This window comes from Odontesthes bonariensis, chromosome 5 (genome assembly GCF_027942865.1).
Source record: "Odontesthes bonariensis isolate fOdoBon6 chromosome 5, fOdoBon6.hap1, whole genome shotgun sequence".
NCBI lineage: Eukaryota > Metazoa > Chordata > Actinopteri > Atheriniformes > Atherinopsidae > Odontesthes > Odontesthes bonariensis.
In genome coordinates this window covers 10,278,294-10,298,017 of record NC_134510.1, presented here as the reverse complement: position 1 = coordinate 10,298,017, position 19,724 = coordinate 10,278,294, and the positions used below count along the sequence as shown (strand labels likewise).

At 40.7% G+C, this 19,724-nt stretch overlaps 1 protein-coding gene across 1 annotated transcript in view; it reads left to right on the top strand.

Moving 5' to 3' along the window:
* me1 (malic enzyme 1, NADP(+)-dependent, cytosolic) overlaps nt 1-19,724 on the top strand; it is an 87,440-nt gene that overhangs the window by 59,418 nt on the left and 8,298 nt on the right. Inside the window, exons 5-6 of the mRNA XM_075464889.1 lie at nt 3,486-3,647; nt 13,061-13,164. Coding sequence (XP_075321004.1) covers nt 3,486-3,647; nt 13,061-13,164 — 266 coding nt within the window. The remainder of the gene's footprint in view (nt 1-3,485; nt 3,648-13,060; nt 13,165-19,724) is intronic.

Below are 19,724 nucleotides of genomic sequence, written 5' to 3'. Positions count from 1 at the left end.
AATCTGCATTGGGCAAGGTGATGATGCTGGAACTTTTGTTTGGTGATGTTCCAATGAGATTTATAAAGATGACTGTCTGAAGAGAACATGCAAATTTCCACAGTCATTGATGATATGGGGCTGCATGTCAGGTAAAGGCACTGGGGAGATGGCTGTCATTACATCTTCAATAAATGCACAAGTTTACGTTGATATTTTGGACACTTTTCTTTTCCCATCAATTGAAAGGATGTTTGGGGACGATGAAATCATTTTTCAAGATGATAATGCATCTTGCCATAGAGCAAAAACTGTGAAAACATTCCTTGAAAAAAGACACATAAGGTGAATGCCATGGCCTGCAAATAGTCCGGATCTTAATCCAATTGAAAATTTTTGGTGGAAGTTGAAGAAAATGGTCCATGACTAGGCTCCAACCTGCAAAGCTGATGTGGCAACAGCAATCCGAGAAAGTTGGAGCCAGATTGATGAAGAGTACGGTTTGTCACTCATTAAGTCCATGCCTCAGAGACTGCAAGCTGTTAGAAAAGCCAGAGGTGGTGCAGCAAAATACTAGTGATGTGTTGGAGCGTTCTTTTGTTTTTCATGATTCCATAATTTTTTCCTCAGAATTGAGTGATTCCATATTTTTTTTCCCTCTGCTTGGTCTAAAAAAGTAACCGTTACTGACTGCCACAATTTTTTTTTTCTTGATTTCTTTTAGTGTTTCTTAAAGCCAGAAAGTTGCCATTTGAAATGACTTTAGTTTTGTGTCATGTCTGTGATCTGCTTTTTTTCTACAAAATGAAACAACTGAATGAACTTCCTCCGAGGCCGGTGATTCCATCATTATTGCCAGGGGTTGTAGAAGGCGGATCAACTTCAGCTCCCCCCATGCCGACTCTGCACTTTCACATAAGACATCAATGCGCTTCAAAGACAGTTTCAGTCCTGGCTCGAAAGGCATATCTGAAAAGGCCTTCATTCGTTATTTTAAGTGTGCCACAATATCTCTTAGATTGACAAGAGATCAAAGAAAATCTGGGGAAACACTCTCACTTGACCTTGTTTGAAAATGTAAGGGGGTTAAGGTTAGGGAGGAGAAATTCTTCAAGATTTTTGGAAAAGATTACCTCGCTTCAATCATAATCCCACCACACTTAGTCTACAGATGTTCGAAAAATATTCCAAAGAAAGTGCATTTAGTACTCTACCTTATCATTCTTCACACTAATCATACAAATATTTATCCTATTAGTATACTTAGATATCATGTAAACTATCATTTCAACATTAAGGTTGGCAGTTAAAAATGTAAAACGAATCAAAAATACAAACGAAAAGGATGTTGTCATAGGTTGCTACCTTCCCTGTCAGCTCAGAGGCATAGACTAGTTTGCTGCTCACACTATGCTCCTATATACATATTTATTGATATGAATCCCAGTTAGTGTTGAAATAATTTAGCATCTATTTTAACACTGCAGCTGCAAGGAATTGTGGGACTGAATTATCCCTCTTCCTTTCCTAAAGGATGGTTAATTGATTCCTGCTAAAATAGACAATAAAGGAAGCATTGAAGCTCCTTCCTGTCACAGTTAGAAAAATCTTCCAGCTCTTTTTATGACTATGACTCAGATTCTTCTGGGTCATTTCACAAAGTTAGGAAGGTTGCCTAGCAAAACAGACGATTTATTCAACTGGACCCCTGGTTCTGAAATGACAAGCAGTTCTGGAGCTGTAACCTCTTATTGGACAGAATAACTCTCTTTAGTGTGAACCAGAAAAGTATTCATAACACACTTAAGCAGAGGGAAAATCCATTAAAGTGAGTGAAAGTAAAAATTATTATTATAGCGAACAAATGATGAGCTTTTTGTCTAAAGTAAACTCACTAACAAATACTGACTTTAGTGCTGCAGGAGAGTGTTTAATCAGCATTCAGTCTCACATCAAATGACTCGGCAGTAGTCTGGAGTATTTATCCCCTCTGGCTCCGATCAGCATTGATGGGAACATCCATGAGCACAAACTAATTTTCCACGAGGGAGCTGCGCTTGGAGCCGCGAGAGTTGGCACAGTTCACTATTCCTTTACAGAAGGACTCATTTCCCAACCGTAACACCTCTCATGAAAGCTCTGAAATTGTGAATTGCTGAGAAAAAAGTGACAAGATTGACATTTTTACCTGTCTGCAAAACAGCTGGCAGCTGACGCTCAGTCTCACTGTGTGGGGCTCATTTCCATGCAGGAATGAAATATAATACATTCTGTGTTTGCTGTAACCTTCAGAGCACTGAGCGTAAGTACACCGCTCTTGGTAGTGAGAGGGGATTTAATTGTCCTGTTTTAGTAAAAATTATTATTTTTATTGTATATATATATTTTTTTTTAATTTATCATTAAAATAATTATTATTAAACAGGTATAAATGCTGCTTTTGTTGTAAAAACAGAATTTAATGTTTTGGTTGAAATTAAAATTTACTATAAACCTGGCTTTTAAAAGGTAATGATGATAATATTTTGAATAAGTGCAAGTCAGATAGTTCGATAACTTTGAAATTAAATCGATAAATTAAATGATTTGTTTGGGACATGAAAGATTTAGTTGTACTGGGTAACTTCTCCAAAAAGCTCAACTATCTCTTTAATCTTGTGCAAAGGGCAAATATGTGCAAGTCATAATCTAAGCATATTTAAAATGACGACACGGCAGACATTCCTGGCATGTCAAATATACCTGCAGCCTCTGCCACCTGTTCATGGCTGTCAACAGCAAAGCATTTACTGTACCTCCCCGCCGATATGCTGCTGCTAATTCTCAGGGTGGTCTTATCGTGAACTCACTATGTATGCCCTACTTTCAACATTTCAGAGGGGAGAGGGCAAACCAAAGCCAAGGCAGTCATCCACTAATAAGCCTCTGCAGCATCTTCCGCATATTATCAAGCTGTTAAATGTATTTTAAACATTCAAGTGGGAAAACTAATTAGCGATACTCTTAAACCGTCAGACTGTGGCAGGAACAGAGCTGTTAAAGCCTTGTGTCAGTGTTATCTGCGTCACACCAAAGGCGGAAAAAGAAAGATTTAGGAACATTTAACTCTTCTGCTGCTAATATAGAATGTTACACAACTGATTTGTTTTCTCATGCTGTCGAGCCAACCCAAAGGGGGAACTTATTGTCTAATACCGGTAAATATACTGACTAGTGAGGGGAAATCCAGGAGGGTGTGGGAGTGCCTGGCCTCCACTAAGGAAAAACACATTTATTTTTTGTAGAATGGACTTAAAAAAGGTCATGTTGAGGCAGAGCAGGACTGCTGCATTATTTATTTTCTAATTAAAAGAAATGTAATCTCATTATTACAGATGTGGCATCCTAATATTGACGTAAATATTTCTGTCATTTTTTCTGACCAGCGTGGAGTGGAACTGCTCAGATTTTTAATGAAAGGAGGATTTCTGGTGTGGTAATGTACTGACGGATGTATTGGTTGACAGGCTGTGTGTATAACGGATGGAGAGAGGATCCTGGGACTGGGAGACCTGGGTTGCCATGGCATGGGGATCCCAGTTGGCAAGCTGGCCCTTTACACAGCATGTGGAGGTATGCCACCACAACAGTGCCTGCCTGTCATGTTTGACGTGGGCACAGACAATGAGGTAAGAGCTGAGCTCTAAATATAAATGAACTATAAGCAGCTTACGTTTGTTGGTTGTTAGGGCAGAAGTTAAGAGACACCATATAAACACTCAACTGTGCAAACATACTTAGAAACAAGTGTTCTCCTCTTGTAATTACATAAAAACTGATGGTAAATGGACCGTACTTCTATTGTGCTTTTCTAGTCTAGCTGACAACTCAAAGAGCTTTTACACTACATACCACAGTCACCCATTCATTCACAACTTTTACAGCAAGTCTTCGTCTACATAGTTTTTTTTTTTTACAATGAATGAATGTAAAACCAAATTCTGTAACTGTAATCACAAATTACAAATAAAAAGTCAGGATCTCAAGAGTTATGCACATTTAAATGCTTTTCAGGTGATCAAACAAATGAGTTGTATTTCTAACAGCCACTGGGGAGCACGAGCCAGTGTGTTTCTAGTGCCGGGCCCAAGCCCGAATAAATGGTGAGGGTTGCGTCAGGAAGGGCATCCGGCGTAAAAAACATGTGCCATATCAACAATGTTAGATCGACTCGCTGTGGCGACCCCTGATAAAGGGAGAGGCTGAAAGAAGAAGAAGTTATATTTTGACTTGTTTAAATATTTTATATTATATATATTTTTTGCATGAACCAACCAATGACAAAGTTTGCGCATTGTATTCATCTGTTCTTCATCATTTTTACTGAATCCAAACCACTTCCATATCACTGACGTAGTGGGACCTTTTAGTCAACGACAGGCAGTCTGGGATGGGAACACTGTCTCACCCTGCTTTAGCGGCTCTCTTCGGTTACACTCATTCTCTCCTTTGTTTCTACTCAGTTTCTTTCCCAAGCCCGCTGGTAGTGCTTTGTAACTTTTATTTTATTTTAGGGGGTTTCTGAGCAGACTGCACGGTGGTGTGGTGGTGCATGTTAGGTTAATTGGTGTCTCTTAATTTACCATAAGAGTGAGTGTGAGCATGCATGATTGTTTCTGTGTGGCCCTGTGATGGACTGGACCCTGTCCTGGGTGTATCCTGCCCAATGACAACTGGGATAGGCTCCAGCACTCCTCCGCCCCGAGTTTTTTGGTGTTTAGCAACCATTTTAGAGGTGCATTACCACTAACTAGTGGACCAGAGTGTTCTGATGACTGATGGATTAAATAAATCTTCCTCTGGAGGTGGACTGACTGAAAATGTCTCATGCTGATCACTGACATCGACGTAAATTTAAGAGTTCTACAAATGCTCACTGCTTGTCAGTAAAGTGCTGCACTGCTTGTTCATATAATCCTCTGGATGAGCGAAATTATCACTTGACTCATAAAGGTCATGATGTAAAAAATCCCAGTGTTTATGATATGCAAGCTAAAGCCTAACGTCTGCATGCTAACACACTTTTAATGACAACAGCAATTCTGGTTTAACTGGTTTGTTCAGTATTTTAATTTAACATTTTAGCATTGTAGTATTTTTGCTCACTGCCTTTAAACACAGGATGAACTAAACCATCAAATTATTACATGCTAACTAGTAAACTTTTGAGGTATATAGTGTTACCAGAGCTGGGTTTGCTGCTGCCCCTGCTCCAAACTTTTCTTAGCTTAGCTAAGCTAAACAGGTGATCTTACAAAAGCTAACCCTCTTTATCTAAATATTTACAATATATATACACATATTACATTTCAAACAGATAAATTATTTGTCATAAGGTACCATAATTGTGTGCAAATATTAAAGAAATTAAAGAAAAAATGTAAATGCGTTTAACAGGTATTAAATATTGTTCGCTATTATGTACAAATCAAAGATTCTGAAATATCCATATAGACTATATTCCAAACTATTTTCCAAAAGCTAAATAGATACATTTGCTGCTCCTGGTTAATTTGTCTGTGACTAACCCTATATATTGCATTCACATCTGCAACTGTTTTACTTACTACACTTTATTCATAAAAACTGAGCTACTGCACTATTTGAAAAGCTCAATCTCACAGTAATGCTGTACAGATTCTGTTCATGTCTCCTGCTGTAGCTTCAGCTGATGTTTCACTAGAAAGCCATAACTAGTTGACATTGTTTGCCAGATTATTTCGGAGGATAAGCTTGTGCTTAAAACCAGTATGAACTTTGTGATGAGATAAGAACTGCCGACCTATGTTGATAAGGATTACAAGTGTTGCCTTGATAAAACAAAGTTCAGTCACTCCCATTTGGCAAATGAGACCAACATCAGATCTTGGCAGCTGCACTGAGGACAAAGGTGCAGAAGTGGTACATATTTATAAAATGTAGTATTTGTTACTTGTGTTATATTACATTCTTTTTTTTTTTTTAAAGCTTCTGGACCTTTCTCAAGATGTATCAAACAGGTCACATATTGTTACAAAAATAGCAGGAGTACATAGCTGTGTTTAGGCTGTGTCCACAATCCTTTTAAGACCCAAAGCATATCACATTTCAACTTATTTTCTTAAGATACCAGAGTGAAACCTACCTGAAACTTGAAACAAATGGAACTAGAAATTAGACGCTGGCGGCACTGTGCAGCCTCGTTTATTCACTTCAAACCAGTCAATGGAAATGTGTAAGTTTCCCATTGACTTCTTGTGGTTTTTCCAAAGATTGCCTCAGACTTTCTTTGCTATGGAATGGGAAAACTTCTTTGTATCACCTAATGATATGTCTTCAGTAAGGAAATGACTGAAGCATCAACTGCTTTATGATGAAATGGTTGGTGAGAGGTGTAGGATGGAACTGTTTATTTTTAGGAAGAAAGGCAGAAAAAATGCCTCCTTGCACCATGAACGAGGTGAAGCAAGCAGTGTGCCTTGTCTTGCCTTATACCCATGTGATGGTACAAGCAATGTCTTGATTGATTAGTCACTTATGTACTGAGTATTGATAAATTATGTAAATTACATTTGGTTTGTCCACATGGCTTTGAGAGAGAACCATTATAAAAGTGTTCTTCAGTATCCTTGAATTTCTGAATTTGATGAGGCTGACATAAGTGTTCATATCCTTCTGGCCCGGTGGTGTGGACAAAGACTTGCATTATTTAAAACTTTTCCAACTTGTCCCCTATTCATAGAGCCAAAGGTGGTTAATGTTGCCCTTACTGTTGTGGGATTTAGACTGAATTTGGTCACGTTTTCATTTTAGACTGAAATAAAAAAAGGTGAAACAAAGTGTTTTGTCCATCCTAACCAGTTAGGTCTTGCTTCAGCGGTCAGCCCAGAAAAGAAAAACAAATCTCACACTTTACAACCAGGAAACACCCTTTACATAAGTGAGGTAAGCACCTCCACTGATGGATGCCATTTGGGAAAGCACCTCACAACTCTGCCAGTGTGTGAGAATAGCGGCCAGCAGAGCTCATTGACTCATAGTCCCCGTTCTCTGTGGCAGCCTCACTGAGAGACGATCCAGGCAGACTCCGGGTAGGGCAACACGTGTGTCCGTAGCCTTAAACAGGCTAATAATAGTTTGTGCACTTCCATATATACAAAGCTCCCGGCCTTGGCCAAGGGCGTTGCAGCCTCAGATGCCTACTGCCAGCTGAGCTCCAACTGTCAGAGGCTGCCCTCCATTTTCCAAGATAGCCCTCAGATGGCTCAGTCCCCAGAGTTTAGTTTCATTTCAAGCAGATGTCTCAGTAGATTAAGGGTGAGAGATGTTGCAGATGTGAGAGGTGTTTGAAAATTAACCTAATAAAGTAATGTTACATAAGAAACCAACTGGAAGAGTAATTTGATTGGACAGAAACCAAGAAGGAGAACTTTGAGATGAGATAAAAGCGATTGTGATGTCCTTAGATCACCTTCTGAGAGCTTTTATCCAGTGCACACTTTGTCAAGTGCTTTGACTTACTGCCTAAATGTCTTGCATTTCAAATACTTTTACTCCCAGCAAGCTCATAAAAAATATTGCATTGCTATTCTTGCATTGCTTAGTCCATTTAATGGCTTTAGAACTGGCTTAAGTGTTAAATTATCTCTTACTCTGTCAGCTCCTCTGCCTCAGCGTTCAGTCTTTATCGGCCTGCTTAAAGTAATGTAATTCTACCTTCTGACCTCTCTCTGTATGGTCTTCTCCTTTTTAAGTTTCCACATTGAATCTCCTGCTCAGTTTGAATCAGTAATTTAGGTTGAAAACAAACATCTAAAGTTTCTTAGGTGCACGACAGTTTTAGACCTTTATGGGCATCATAACACAACTTTAACAAGCTGTCTGGGAGTCTTTGATCCATGTTCGCGTGTGTCCCAAGTGGCTTAGCTTATCTTTGCTTTTTTTTTTTTTTTTTTTTTTTTTGTCCAGACAGGGACACATTGACCCTTTAACTTCCTCCTCAAACATTTGGTAGAGCACATTTTTCACTGGCTATACTTGGTCTTGTCTTAGTGGAAGGGAACCTACCCAAACCATCTCTAAAACTTAGTTTAGGTATGCAATGCTAAAAGAAAGTATGCGTTTTGACATTACTTTTTCAAAATGTCATACTTTTACCATAAAGTGTCACCACAACTATTTGTGAAAAAAAGTTAGATGTTATATTAGATGGAAGTATGAGAAGTGGTTCATCGACACCCAAAACTTATGTATCCATATTAACAGCAACAAACTTGCCGATAAGAGATTTTACTCTAGTCTGTCTGGGCATGGCAGCATTCCCTTTTTTCTATTGTTATAAAGGGATGACAGGCTAAATAGATTGTAATGAGATAAATAGACTTACTGCATGTGTGTACGTGTGGTTATTTTGGACCGGTCTTTTTTGGGAAGCAAGTTTTCCTGCTGCCCTACCGTTAAACCCACTTCACTCTGCAGCCCTGAAACTGGAGGCATGAAGGGAGCAGGGGGAGTGGGAGGATATGAGGTAGTGGTAGCCCTGGCTAATTATTAAAATGACTGTTATTATGGGATTATATTTGTCCTTGAGTGGGTGTAGGGGTAGAGAAAGAGGCAGGCATGCGTCCAAATATTTCAGCAAGCAAATCCCACGACCCAGACATACCTTTGTGTTTTTCTTCAAACCAAAAGTTCAACATCTTTGGACTCACTTTGTTGAATGGAATTGGATGACTTCTGGCAACAACTCTCAAATCCATCCATCCATCCATCTTCTATACCCGCTGAATCCGTCGGTCGGGTTGCGGGGGGGCTAGAGCCTATCTCAGCGGTCATCGGGCGAGAGGCAGGGTACACCCTGGACAGGTCACCAGTCCATCACAGAGACAAACGAGACAAACAACCACACACACTCACACTCCACCAGACACCAATTAACCTAACATGCATGTTTTTGGACAGTGGGAGGAAGCCGGAGCACCCGGAGAGAGCTCTCATATCAGTTCAGTAAATTTGAAGCGAGAGCCAACATCTGGTTAGGTTAGCCTTGCTAGCACCATCACAGCACTGGCTTTGTCCATAAGAAACTGAATGTGCCCACCAGCAGTTGTAGGGCTTGGGGTTTAACACAATGTATCTTACATGTTTAATCTGTACAAAAAATCTAAATAGTTAACATTGTTTTTCTTGTCCTTGTGCTAAGCTGAGCTAACCAGCATTTAACTGTAGCTTCATATACACAGAAATGTCTCAATATTTTCACCTTAACTCCTGAAAACAAAACAACTAAGCCCGCGTCCTATAACTTTCAGCCCATTCCTTTCATCTCTCATCATATCAGGTGTTTTGTAGTGGGGTGGTAGTCATTTTTTTTCTGCAGCAATGTCTGGTAGCTGTGAAATCTCTTGACATGGGCAGCCGTTGTCTCTTTCTTACATACTGTACAGTACAAACAAAAAGCACAGCCGTATCTGTAGGGACGGAGATGGAAGTATGCACACAGCATGAAAGTAAACACGCTTTCAAAGAGTCTTGGTTGCACCACTGCACCACTATGCCATCTGGTCTATGCGCTTCAGTCTGATGTCTACGGGAGTAATCTCAACACACACACACACACACACGTTGACTCATGCTGAAACGAACGTATGATGTCATCCTGGACAATGTGCTGCTTGTGTGTGTCCTGGGTGGGCAATCACAAGTTCAGTGCTGGGTGTCTTTCACCTCACACAGGTCTGAGCTGTTGTTGATATCTGGCCATGTTTTTTTTTTTTTGTTTTCACTGTCCAGCAACACAAACTTTTTGGAAACTGTCGCTTATCTGTCTCAAGCAAGCCTAGACTGTGCAGCCATACACATGGCTAATCCCTCTGAGAAGAGAGGAGCTGTACAATACAAAGGATAGCTTAGCCAATTACCGGCAGATAATCTGGGACAGAAAGACAACTCATGTCAACAGTTCAGCACAGAGTCAGTGAGGTCAGACCACTTAAAAATCCTTCAGGGCTTCTTCTCTTTCAGCTTACAAAGCAGTTTGGTCACAGTTTTAAATAAACCGAATGGCACACAGAGAGGTAGCTATCCTTAGAGCCCCTTCTCTTTATATTTCCCCTGCATGCTGTTGTGTTATTTTGTGAATTTTCCACCAAAACCTCCCTGCGGGATCCCATGAAACAGTTTTTGCTTGATTTGGTTGAACTTGGGCAGCTCCTGCCTACTTCTATCCATTAAACACTCGCCAGGAAATGAGTTGTCAACTTTAAATAAATGTTGCCTGAAATACATTTTTGAGCTGTTCTTGGTCATGCTGACTATTGACCGTGCCATGGAGAGGTGGCTTCGCCCTTCTACAAGCTGTGCTCATCTTACGGGCACCCTTTAATTTATTTTCTATCGCCAAAAGAAAAGGTCTTCTATTCTAGCATGATGACGCTGCGGATCAGTTCACCAGCCTTTGGGACTGAAATTTCCTTGGCGTCAATGTTGACAGAGTGCACCTTATTTAGATTTACTTAAAGAATCTATTAATTGTCATAACTTAAGAGTCCGTCTTCCGATCAACTTTTGGTCATGATTTTGTTACTTCAGCGCTGGATCTTTGACATTCTTGAAAATAATGTGATATGATGGGTAAAAGTCACTAGCTCATCTTCTTAAAAGTTTGCCTTTAAAGAGATGTTTACAGTCCCCTCTTCTACAGTAATGTATAACATTTCAAAATGATAATAATGTTAATTATTGTATAGTATTATCTGGAGCTTAGGGTTAATAATAACCTCTCTCCTAAAATCATGGCCATACTGTTTAAGCACAGGATCAGATGCACATAGAGAAGCGTGTGCAGATTGGTGGGAAATTACTTGACAGGAGGCATCATGGATAACATATGGCTCTATGGTCTGCAGAGACAGAGGTGTGAGAATGTGTGCATGAGTGACATACTGTTTATACCACCTGTTCTTGTGAATCTTTTAAGAGAAAAAAATAAACACAACTCGTCATAGAGTGAGTGAAACCGCATGTGTTGGTAGAACTGAAAAATAGGGGTACAGAGCAATGAATGATCTAAGTCTTTTTTGTTTTTTTTCACACTTCAAACACATATTGTGAGAATGCGTGAGACTGACATTAGTTTGCTCAAAAGGAGCATGTGGAGCATACAAGTGTCATGGGTGGTGGAGATGTGAAGGACTCTGAGGCGGAGAGAAAACTAAACTTGATTTATTTAAACTGAAAAAAGCGCAGAATAACCAGAACCTCAAAAACCAAACTCAAAACAAAAGCAAAGAACATGGCAGCCTGACTTAGAATTGGACCATGAACCTGAACCCAGACCCAGACAAACCAAGGGGAAAATATACTGAGGGAACTGATGAGGAAATGACCGCAGCTGAGACTAATCGACACGGAAACAGGTGTGGAAATGGAGCTGCGAAGCAGACAGGAGGGATCTGAGGAAATAAGAAAAATGATCAGGATCCAGACACGAGACTGAAAGACTGAAATAAATGATTAACTGCGAAAAAAAGTAAAAACTCAAAAGACAACAGAACATTAAAAAAAACACAGATCATGACAACAAGGGCTTTGAAGAAAGACAGGATCTGCTTGTGCTGCATTAGTTGTTATCCTTATTGACAGATTGTCCATTAAGAGTCTGATTTTGCTGCATGACTGCATTTTGGAATCTTTCTGAAACTAAACAATACGGCTGTAAAGAGCCCTCCACAATTCGACAGTCACAAGATTCTGATTTTACAGCACCAAGATGATTCCAAAAGAAAACTTTCGCTGAAAACTTCATCCGCCATGGTCTGCAGTGTGTCCTTAAAAAAATTGGATGGAAATTTGACAAGTGAAGGTCAGACAAAGTTGTGGCAGGCCTAAAAAGCTATTTACAGCAGATAAACAGGATCTGAAAGCGACGTTGTCAAGAAATAGGAGAAAAGTCAAACAAAAATCTGAAGCAGGACCTGAGAGAGATGCATGAGAATCTGGACTTTCAGGTGATCGTCTACTTTTGCCTGAAGCCTCAACAGAAATGGTCTCCATGGAAGGATGGCTGTCAATAAGCCATTCCTCAGAAAGGGAAAAGGCTGAGGTATGCCCGGCGACACTAGTCTGGCTGACGCGTCCACATCTTGATGAAATGGTGGTCTGGGAACTAGGTGTGCATTTTCTCGTATTTGAGGCGTGGTTTAAGAATGCCTAGAGCCGTTTATTGGGCGCTACGAATGTCTATCAAATGGCGTCTGGTTCTTCCCATGCTGCTTTGCGCGCGATTCATAGCCAATTGTATCACTTATACCAGACAACGTATGTAGAGCGACAGAAATTCGACGAGGAAGAAGAAGACGCGTTGCTCTTTTTTAAAAGTAAACTTGCGTTCTAAGCTTCTTAAAACACTTTCTAAGGCTGCATCGAATGGTAACGTTGTGTCCGCTGCCATGTTGGATTAACACTCTACAAGCTTCGGTGTCGCGCATAGACGTTGTCATCGTCTTGCTGCCGCTCCCCCCCCCCCCCCCCCCCTGTTCTGTGATTGGTTCCCTAACTCAGGCAAAAATAAGGGCGGTGGTTTCCAGGCTGACTTTGCAGTGTGAATGAAATCGCGTGCAAAGCAGCATGGGAACTCCCAGGCTACAGCGACACAAGAACTGGACTGAAAATCAGTGGCAACAGGTCTTAAGGTTTGATGAATCCTCTTCAGGACCTGGACCTGAACATTAAAGAAAATTACAACAAAGCTTGTGTAAGAAAGTTTGAACTGCATTGCACAATAAAGGTCGTCATATCAAATATTGACTTTCAAGTCCATTAGAATTGTATAAACTCTCTTTTTGTCTAATATGCTGCATTGGAATGTATATTTGTACGTTTCCATTAATCTCTGCATCTAATTTCCCATTTTCCTGGCAACATATAAAGAAATGAGGGGTGGCTCTAGTGTTTTTGCATAGTTGGCTCAGTTGCCTATAGCAGCTTCACTATTTCTGCTAGTTTTATATACTCTCTCGTGTTTGGCTCCACCTTCACACCTTCATATTTTCTTTCTCTTCAGGCCCTGCTGAAGGACCCCCTCTACATTGGCCTGAGGCATAAGAGAGTGCGAGGACAGGCCTACGATGACCTGCTGGATGAATTTATGACAGCTGTGTCAGACAGGTACAATCGCACCGTCTTTCAATACATCATTCGATCACTTCCTTTATTCTGTCTGCTATCGTCATTTCAGTGCAGACAGCACACTGTGCTCTTAAAAGAAAAATGTTAAGCAGTTTAGCATGGTCAGTACATGCAATGCAATACAGCTACATTTTGTAGGGGTCTGGAATACAAGTCACCACAAACTCAGTTTTGCCCTCTTTGAACTACTCTGAAGTTGTGCTTGCTAAGAAATGTAAATTACAACTCTGGAAGAGGAATTTTGCTGATTGTGAAAATACGTACAGTGATGTTACGTATTCACTGATCCACAGAGACCGAGCTGGCTGCTTCTTGGGCAGAGCTTTTTTCTCGATTGCTTAAAGGATTTAGAAATGTCACAGTCGATCACACTAAATTTTTGAAACCGAAAAGTGTACACGAGGACCTCTGGTTTGTGGAAAACTCTGTTTTTCCTGTGTTTACTAAAGTAATCCTCTCCAAGGAAAATATCTGATCACATCAACCCCAGTCACAGAGAAAGCATAGAGAGGCACAGAAAAGGCATAGTTCAGGTCCATCATGTCATGTTAAACTTTGTTTCAGCACCTTGGTTTGCTTCCTTGGACTTGAATGCACAAACAAGGCACAGAGGTGTTTATGACTTCATATTTGTACACCAAATCCTTATTTTCTGAGATGAATTAGACGAGACAGATTGTTTCCTGTTGGGACTGGAACTCTGTGTTTACCGATGATCTATACTTAGTTAAGACATTTGTAAACCCTTGCCTAACGTCCATGCCAACATGTCCTTGCCAGTGCGCCCATCGAGTCATCCCAGCCACACGCACACATGGCCCTGGTTAAACCTTTATCCTAACCCAGAGAGACCAGAGTGCCGAGAGAGAAGTCTGGGTCTGGGCCCCCTCCAGCTGGCAACAAGAAGCCATGACTCTAATAACCGGGTAGCTTCCCAACTACAGGGAATAGCAATGTTTTTTGTTTTTTTCCCCCCACAGGAGCCAGATTGGCGGAAAATGAATAATTATGGGCTCAGAGAGTCAATGAATGATTACAGCTCTTCAGTCTTTCAAGTAATATTCATGTTTAGTTTCTTAGAAAACTAAACATGAGCTAAAATCGAGCGCATTGACTCATCATCAATAAGGAGAAGGATTTTTTTTTTTTAAGTCCACCATTTAAAAATACATCATAGCTCAGGGCGAATGGTTTCCGATGCCATGTTGTGTTTGATTTCACGCCGGCCTCCCATCTCCTGTTGAACAATCTGCACTGCTTTTGAGTTCAAGCAGAAATTAAATAAATGATCAGATAATCTTGTTGCTGACACATACACCCTCAGCACTTTTCAAAGAAGGAACTAGGCTGATATTTGGTTTTGAAAGCTTTTTGTCACAAAAACTCCTGAACAAGGTGTTGAATTTTTCTGTAAGAAGCCCACACAATGATGATGATGATTGTAAGTCACGCAGCAATGATCTTTTTTTCTTTTTATTCTAAATGCTGCTGTCATTATCCACAGCCCCTAATCCAAAAAAATGTCTGGACACTGTCTAAAACTTTCAATGAAAAATTAAACATTTGGAAATCTGGCAAACCAATATTATATTTGTAATAGAACATAGAAAGTTGGGGCAGGGTCAACAGAAAACTCTGAAAATGATATTAAAAAGAAACAGCTGGAGGAACATGTTGCAACTAATCAGGGTAGCTGATAACGGGTCAGTAACAGGATTGAGTGTACGGAGAGCACCTTAAAGAGGCAGAGTCTCTTAGGCAACGTGCCCACAACAACGCTCTGAAGCATAAACGCAGATGTCCGTTTTTTTCCTCCACAATTTATCTGAGTTCTCACGAGCGTCTTGGGGTGGATATCTGTCTACCCATGGGAACAGGGAAAACGTATAAAACTCGCAGTTTGCCGATGTAGTATGCACGCCCCGGACGTAGGTGGCAGTAGCAACAATACCTTTGGTATTGTTATATGAGTTATATAAATAAATATGAGAAATGCCTGTTTTGTGGCTACTTCCTCCGCGTCAGTTGGAAGAAAATGGCAAAGCGCGGCAGCAACAACAGTACGCCTTCAAACTTTGTTTGGACAGATGATGAGGTCCAGTTGCTCCAACACGACACTGAACTACAAAGCCAGGAAGGCAGTGGATAATGTGGATTGGGAGAGTGTCCAAAATAAATATAGAGAGATATGGGAGTCGTTAATGGAGAACTACCCACTTAACGTGTGCAAAAAACGCACTTCTGCGTTTTGAACTGTTCCTACGGCGACGAGAGGTTGGATCGTTTTCAAGATCTCCACTCTGGAGGGCGTTTGCGTTTTCTCCGTTTTGAACTCCTAAAAACGCTGTCGCCGTGTGCAAGATAGGCACATCTGTCGAAATGTTCTGCGTTTATCTGTCGTTACCGTTGTCGTGGGCACGTAGCCTTAGATGGAAAGATGGACAAATTCAGCAAAAAAAGAAATAACTGTCTTTAAATTGTGGAGCAATATTAGAATGCTGTTCCTTTACATAAACTTGTGAATACTTTGAATATTCCATCATCTACGGCACATAATATCCAGATTCACAGAATCTAGAGACATCTCTGCACACAGGGGATGAACATGGCCATTCAGACATCTTTTTCAGGGAAGGTCTTACATATTTAAGCACAAGAACGCCAAACTGCCAAATGTATCTATTAGAGCAGCATGGCTTCTAATAGAAGAGTCCGGGTGGTGGACTGGTCTGCCTGCAGTCCAGACCTTTCAGAAACTGAAAACAATTTTTGCATCAAGAAAAGAGAAGTATGACAAAGAAGATCAAGGACTGCTGAGCAGCTAGAATCCTATGTTGGATAAGAATGGGAAAACAATCCTCTTCCAAAGGTTCAGCAACTGGTCTCAGTTCTTAGGCATTTGCAGACTGTTAAAAAAATTGTTAAAAGAAGAGGAAATTGCTACTCAGTGGTAAATGTAGCCCTGTCACTTCTTTATTAAGATGTGCTGCTGCCATCAAAGTCGAAATGAGCCAATGTTTTTTATGAAATAGTAAAATGTCTCACTTTCAACATTTGATCTGTTTTCCATATTCTATTGTGGATAAAATGCTGGTTTGTGAGATTTGTAAATCACTACATTTTGTTCTTATTTACATTTTAAACAGCATCCAAACCTTTTTTGGAATTGGGGTTGTCAGTTTTTTGGCAACCCGGACATCACTTATGGTTACAGTTAACCAAGCTGAGTTAACTGACCGAGGTGTCCCCCCCCCCCAGAAAAGCTGAGGTCTGCCCTGGGGCCTCTTCCCGGTGTAACGTGTCTAAAACATGTCGCCTTTGAGAGGTCAGATGCCTGAACTGGCTCAACTGACTCTTTCAGTGTGGAGGAGCAGCACTTCTATTCTGAGGCTCTTGTGAATGGCCAAGCCCATTACACTATCTCTTAGGAAGCCCGGTGGAATGTGCAAGCTTACTTTTTCATTCACTGTAGTTCATGACCATTGATGAGGGAAGGAATTTGAATTAATTAAGTGTTTTTTTGCAAATGCCCATCACTGCAGATGCTGCACTCCACTGCAAACTATCTAATCTGGAAGTCGCTTAAGGTAATCAACAAAACCAGACCATTTACAAAAAAGGAAAAAGTGTGATTCTGAGCTACTGGACTGAACACTTTCCGGCTCCCTGCCGTACTCCAGCACTAACTGTGCGCTACTGTGACCGTATTCCTGAAGCACCTACCAGAGGCTCAGCATTGGGACATTCCATCTCCAAGATCTTAAAACACATGTAGATTGGTTGGCAAACTCTACCTCTCTACTCCAAATACAACAAATGTCATCTCAAGGCACTTAAATAGTATAGTCAAATTCAAGCCAATTGGAATTTAATTCATCCATTTTCTATACCCACTGAATCCGTTGGTCGGGTCACGGGGGGGCTGGAGCCTATCCCAGCCATCATCAGGCAAGAGGCAGGGTACACTTTGGACAGGCCACCAGTCCTTCACAGGGCCACACTGAGACAAACAAGCACACTCACTCCTAAGGACAATTTTAGAGACACAAATTAACCTAACATACATGTTTTTGGACAGTGGGAGGAAGCCAGAGTACCCAGAGAGAACCCACACATACACAGGGAGAACATGCAAACTCCACACAGAAAGGCCCCAGCCAGGAGTTGAATCTGGAACCTTCTTGCTGTGAGGCGACAGTGCTAACCACCACACCACCGTGCAATTCAATTCATTACAATCATAATAATTGTCAAAATAATCCAATTCATTCAAATAGAGCCAGTTCAAAAACAATATCCTAGCTAAGGAAACCAACAGATTGCACCGAAAGTGGGTGTTAAGCAGGTCCATTGCATCACAGCCAGGATTAAAAACCATATTGCATCTCTTGAATCTGATGTTAAACTAACAGCCAAGCTCTCTTTTCATAGACTCTACAAAGAAAGCTGGAAAGTGTGTTCTGTCTCATCGTGCATTCTACTGCCCCTTCTACCCCAGTGAAGCAACACTTCCACAACCAGCTGTCCATATGATGGAAAAGAAAACAGTCTCCTGAACACGCCTCCTTCTTACGCTGCTAAATGTTCAAATTCTCGCTCCCAAGTGTCCATTGGAGCTGGACAGAGATCAGCATGGACATTGACTTGTCTATAGCCGATCTACTTATATGTTGTCAACTGTGGTAAACTGTGTGTTCGGACACCTCTCTAATATAGCCTTCAATCTTCACTTTCAGTAACAAGCTGTTCATATGTCTTTGGTTCACTTTAAGTGAATGAAAAATGATTTTCTCAGTTTGTTTAAGCAGAAGTGTCCAGGTGTTAGAGATGTTCTGACTCAGCCATCTAGCCAGCACAATTTGGCCCTTCATTTGCTGCTAAACAGTGTAGGCTCAACCTTTGATAGGTGCTAATATAAGGAGTCAATCAGTGTTTTCCACTTCATTTTTAATGGTTTTAATGTTGTGGCTAATAGTGGTGGTTTGTCATAATTTTGTAGTTTGTTCATGCCACAAATGATTGCCAAGGAATTGACAGAGCAGGGTCTTCGATGTTTCCCATGCAAATCTGAGTAGCATACAAGGACTACAGGAATGCCATCAACTATTTTAAAACTCTTGGCACTGAGAGTGAGGTTCAAGTAGACAGACTGATGGATGGATGGATGGATGGATGGATGGAACAACAGACAAGAGGAGGGAAGCAGAGAAAGAATGCAGAATGTGTCTTTGTTTAATGACGGGTCAGGGATTTGAGAAATAATGTGTGCTGAGAGATGCTGGCTCTCTGGAGAGTGAGAGTGGGCTGGGGATTTATTAAGGCCTCAGCTACAAAGCCCCATAGGAACAGAGGTATCAAACAGTCTGTGTGTGTGTGTGTGTGTGTGTGTGTGTGTGTGTGTGTGTGTGTGTGTGTGCGTGTGTACACAAACACACATTTATGCACATAGATTCAGCAGCTGCGTTTGGACAGAGCACCCTTGTCCGTGACCTTTGTTGTGGTCCTCTCTGGCTCTACGTTTCTCCAATGAATGCACTCCAACTGAATTAATCACTTTTTACTTCCTCGCCTGCTTTTAGTCTCCCCTTCAGCAGTGAAAGCATATATGACATCCTTATACGCCCTCTTCGCTGAAAATTCAGGTTTTATGAATCCAGATATGGTTTCTTGAGAGAACGGGGTTACTTGTTTAGTCCTCAGTGCAAGAGACAGAGCACCAAACTCTCAGTTACTCAACACATGGGTATGAGGAATGTCTGACTACTTAGGTCTTACGCATTTATATCAAACATCTGCAATAATGTCTTCAGCAACTCTTAATAAATTTGGCTGGTTTAGCCCAAGAAACCTTACGAGAAATGCTCCACTCTGTGAAAAAACAAAAAAAGTTTTAAGGTTTATTTGCTTCTGCTAAGGGTATTATTGTGGCAAATCATAAATCACAGTGATGTAAAAGTTTAAAGCACAAAGCTGTCCTGTGTTGTTCTCGTAGAATGGCTCAGATTGGTTTGACAGCCCTGTCGCAGGAGAGGTTAGACTGCTGTCCTGTCTGCTTGTCCGGTTGGTTTGCATTCCTGGGAGATTCTATTGTTGAAATTGATCAAAACACTGGCTTTCATATGATAATTTATATTGTGCGCGTGAATGATGAATGAACAAAGTTTTCTGAGCCTTTCAAATGGGCCCTGAAAGCTTTTTTATCGCAGTCAGTTTCTTATACTATAAAGTGATCAAGTGGCATTATAAAAACAAAACGGTGCCTGCGAAACGCTACTAACATTGACTATTTCTCAAGTGACATTTCTGGATGTCTCTAGTCATCTGTGTTCTTTTACTCTTCGGTTTTACTCTTTGGTTGTGACTCAGCTTGGAACAAAAATGTTAAAAAAAATCAATATTTTTGAGTATCTAAAGTGGAGCCTCATGCATAAGCTGGTATTAAATAAATGTCATTGGTAGCATGATTTCAAGAGTACAGTCATTGAGTGTTCAGAAAACTATAGGCGTGAGGCATAGGAGATTATGACTCTTTCTGTTGC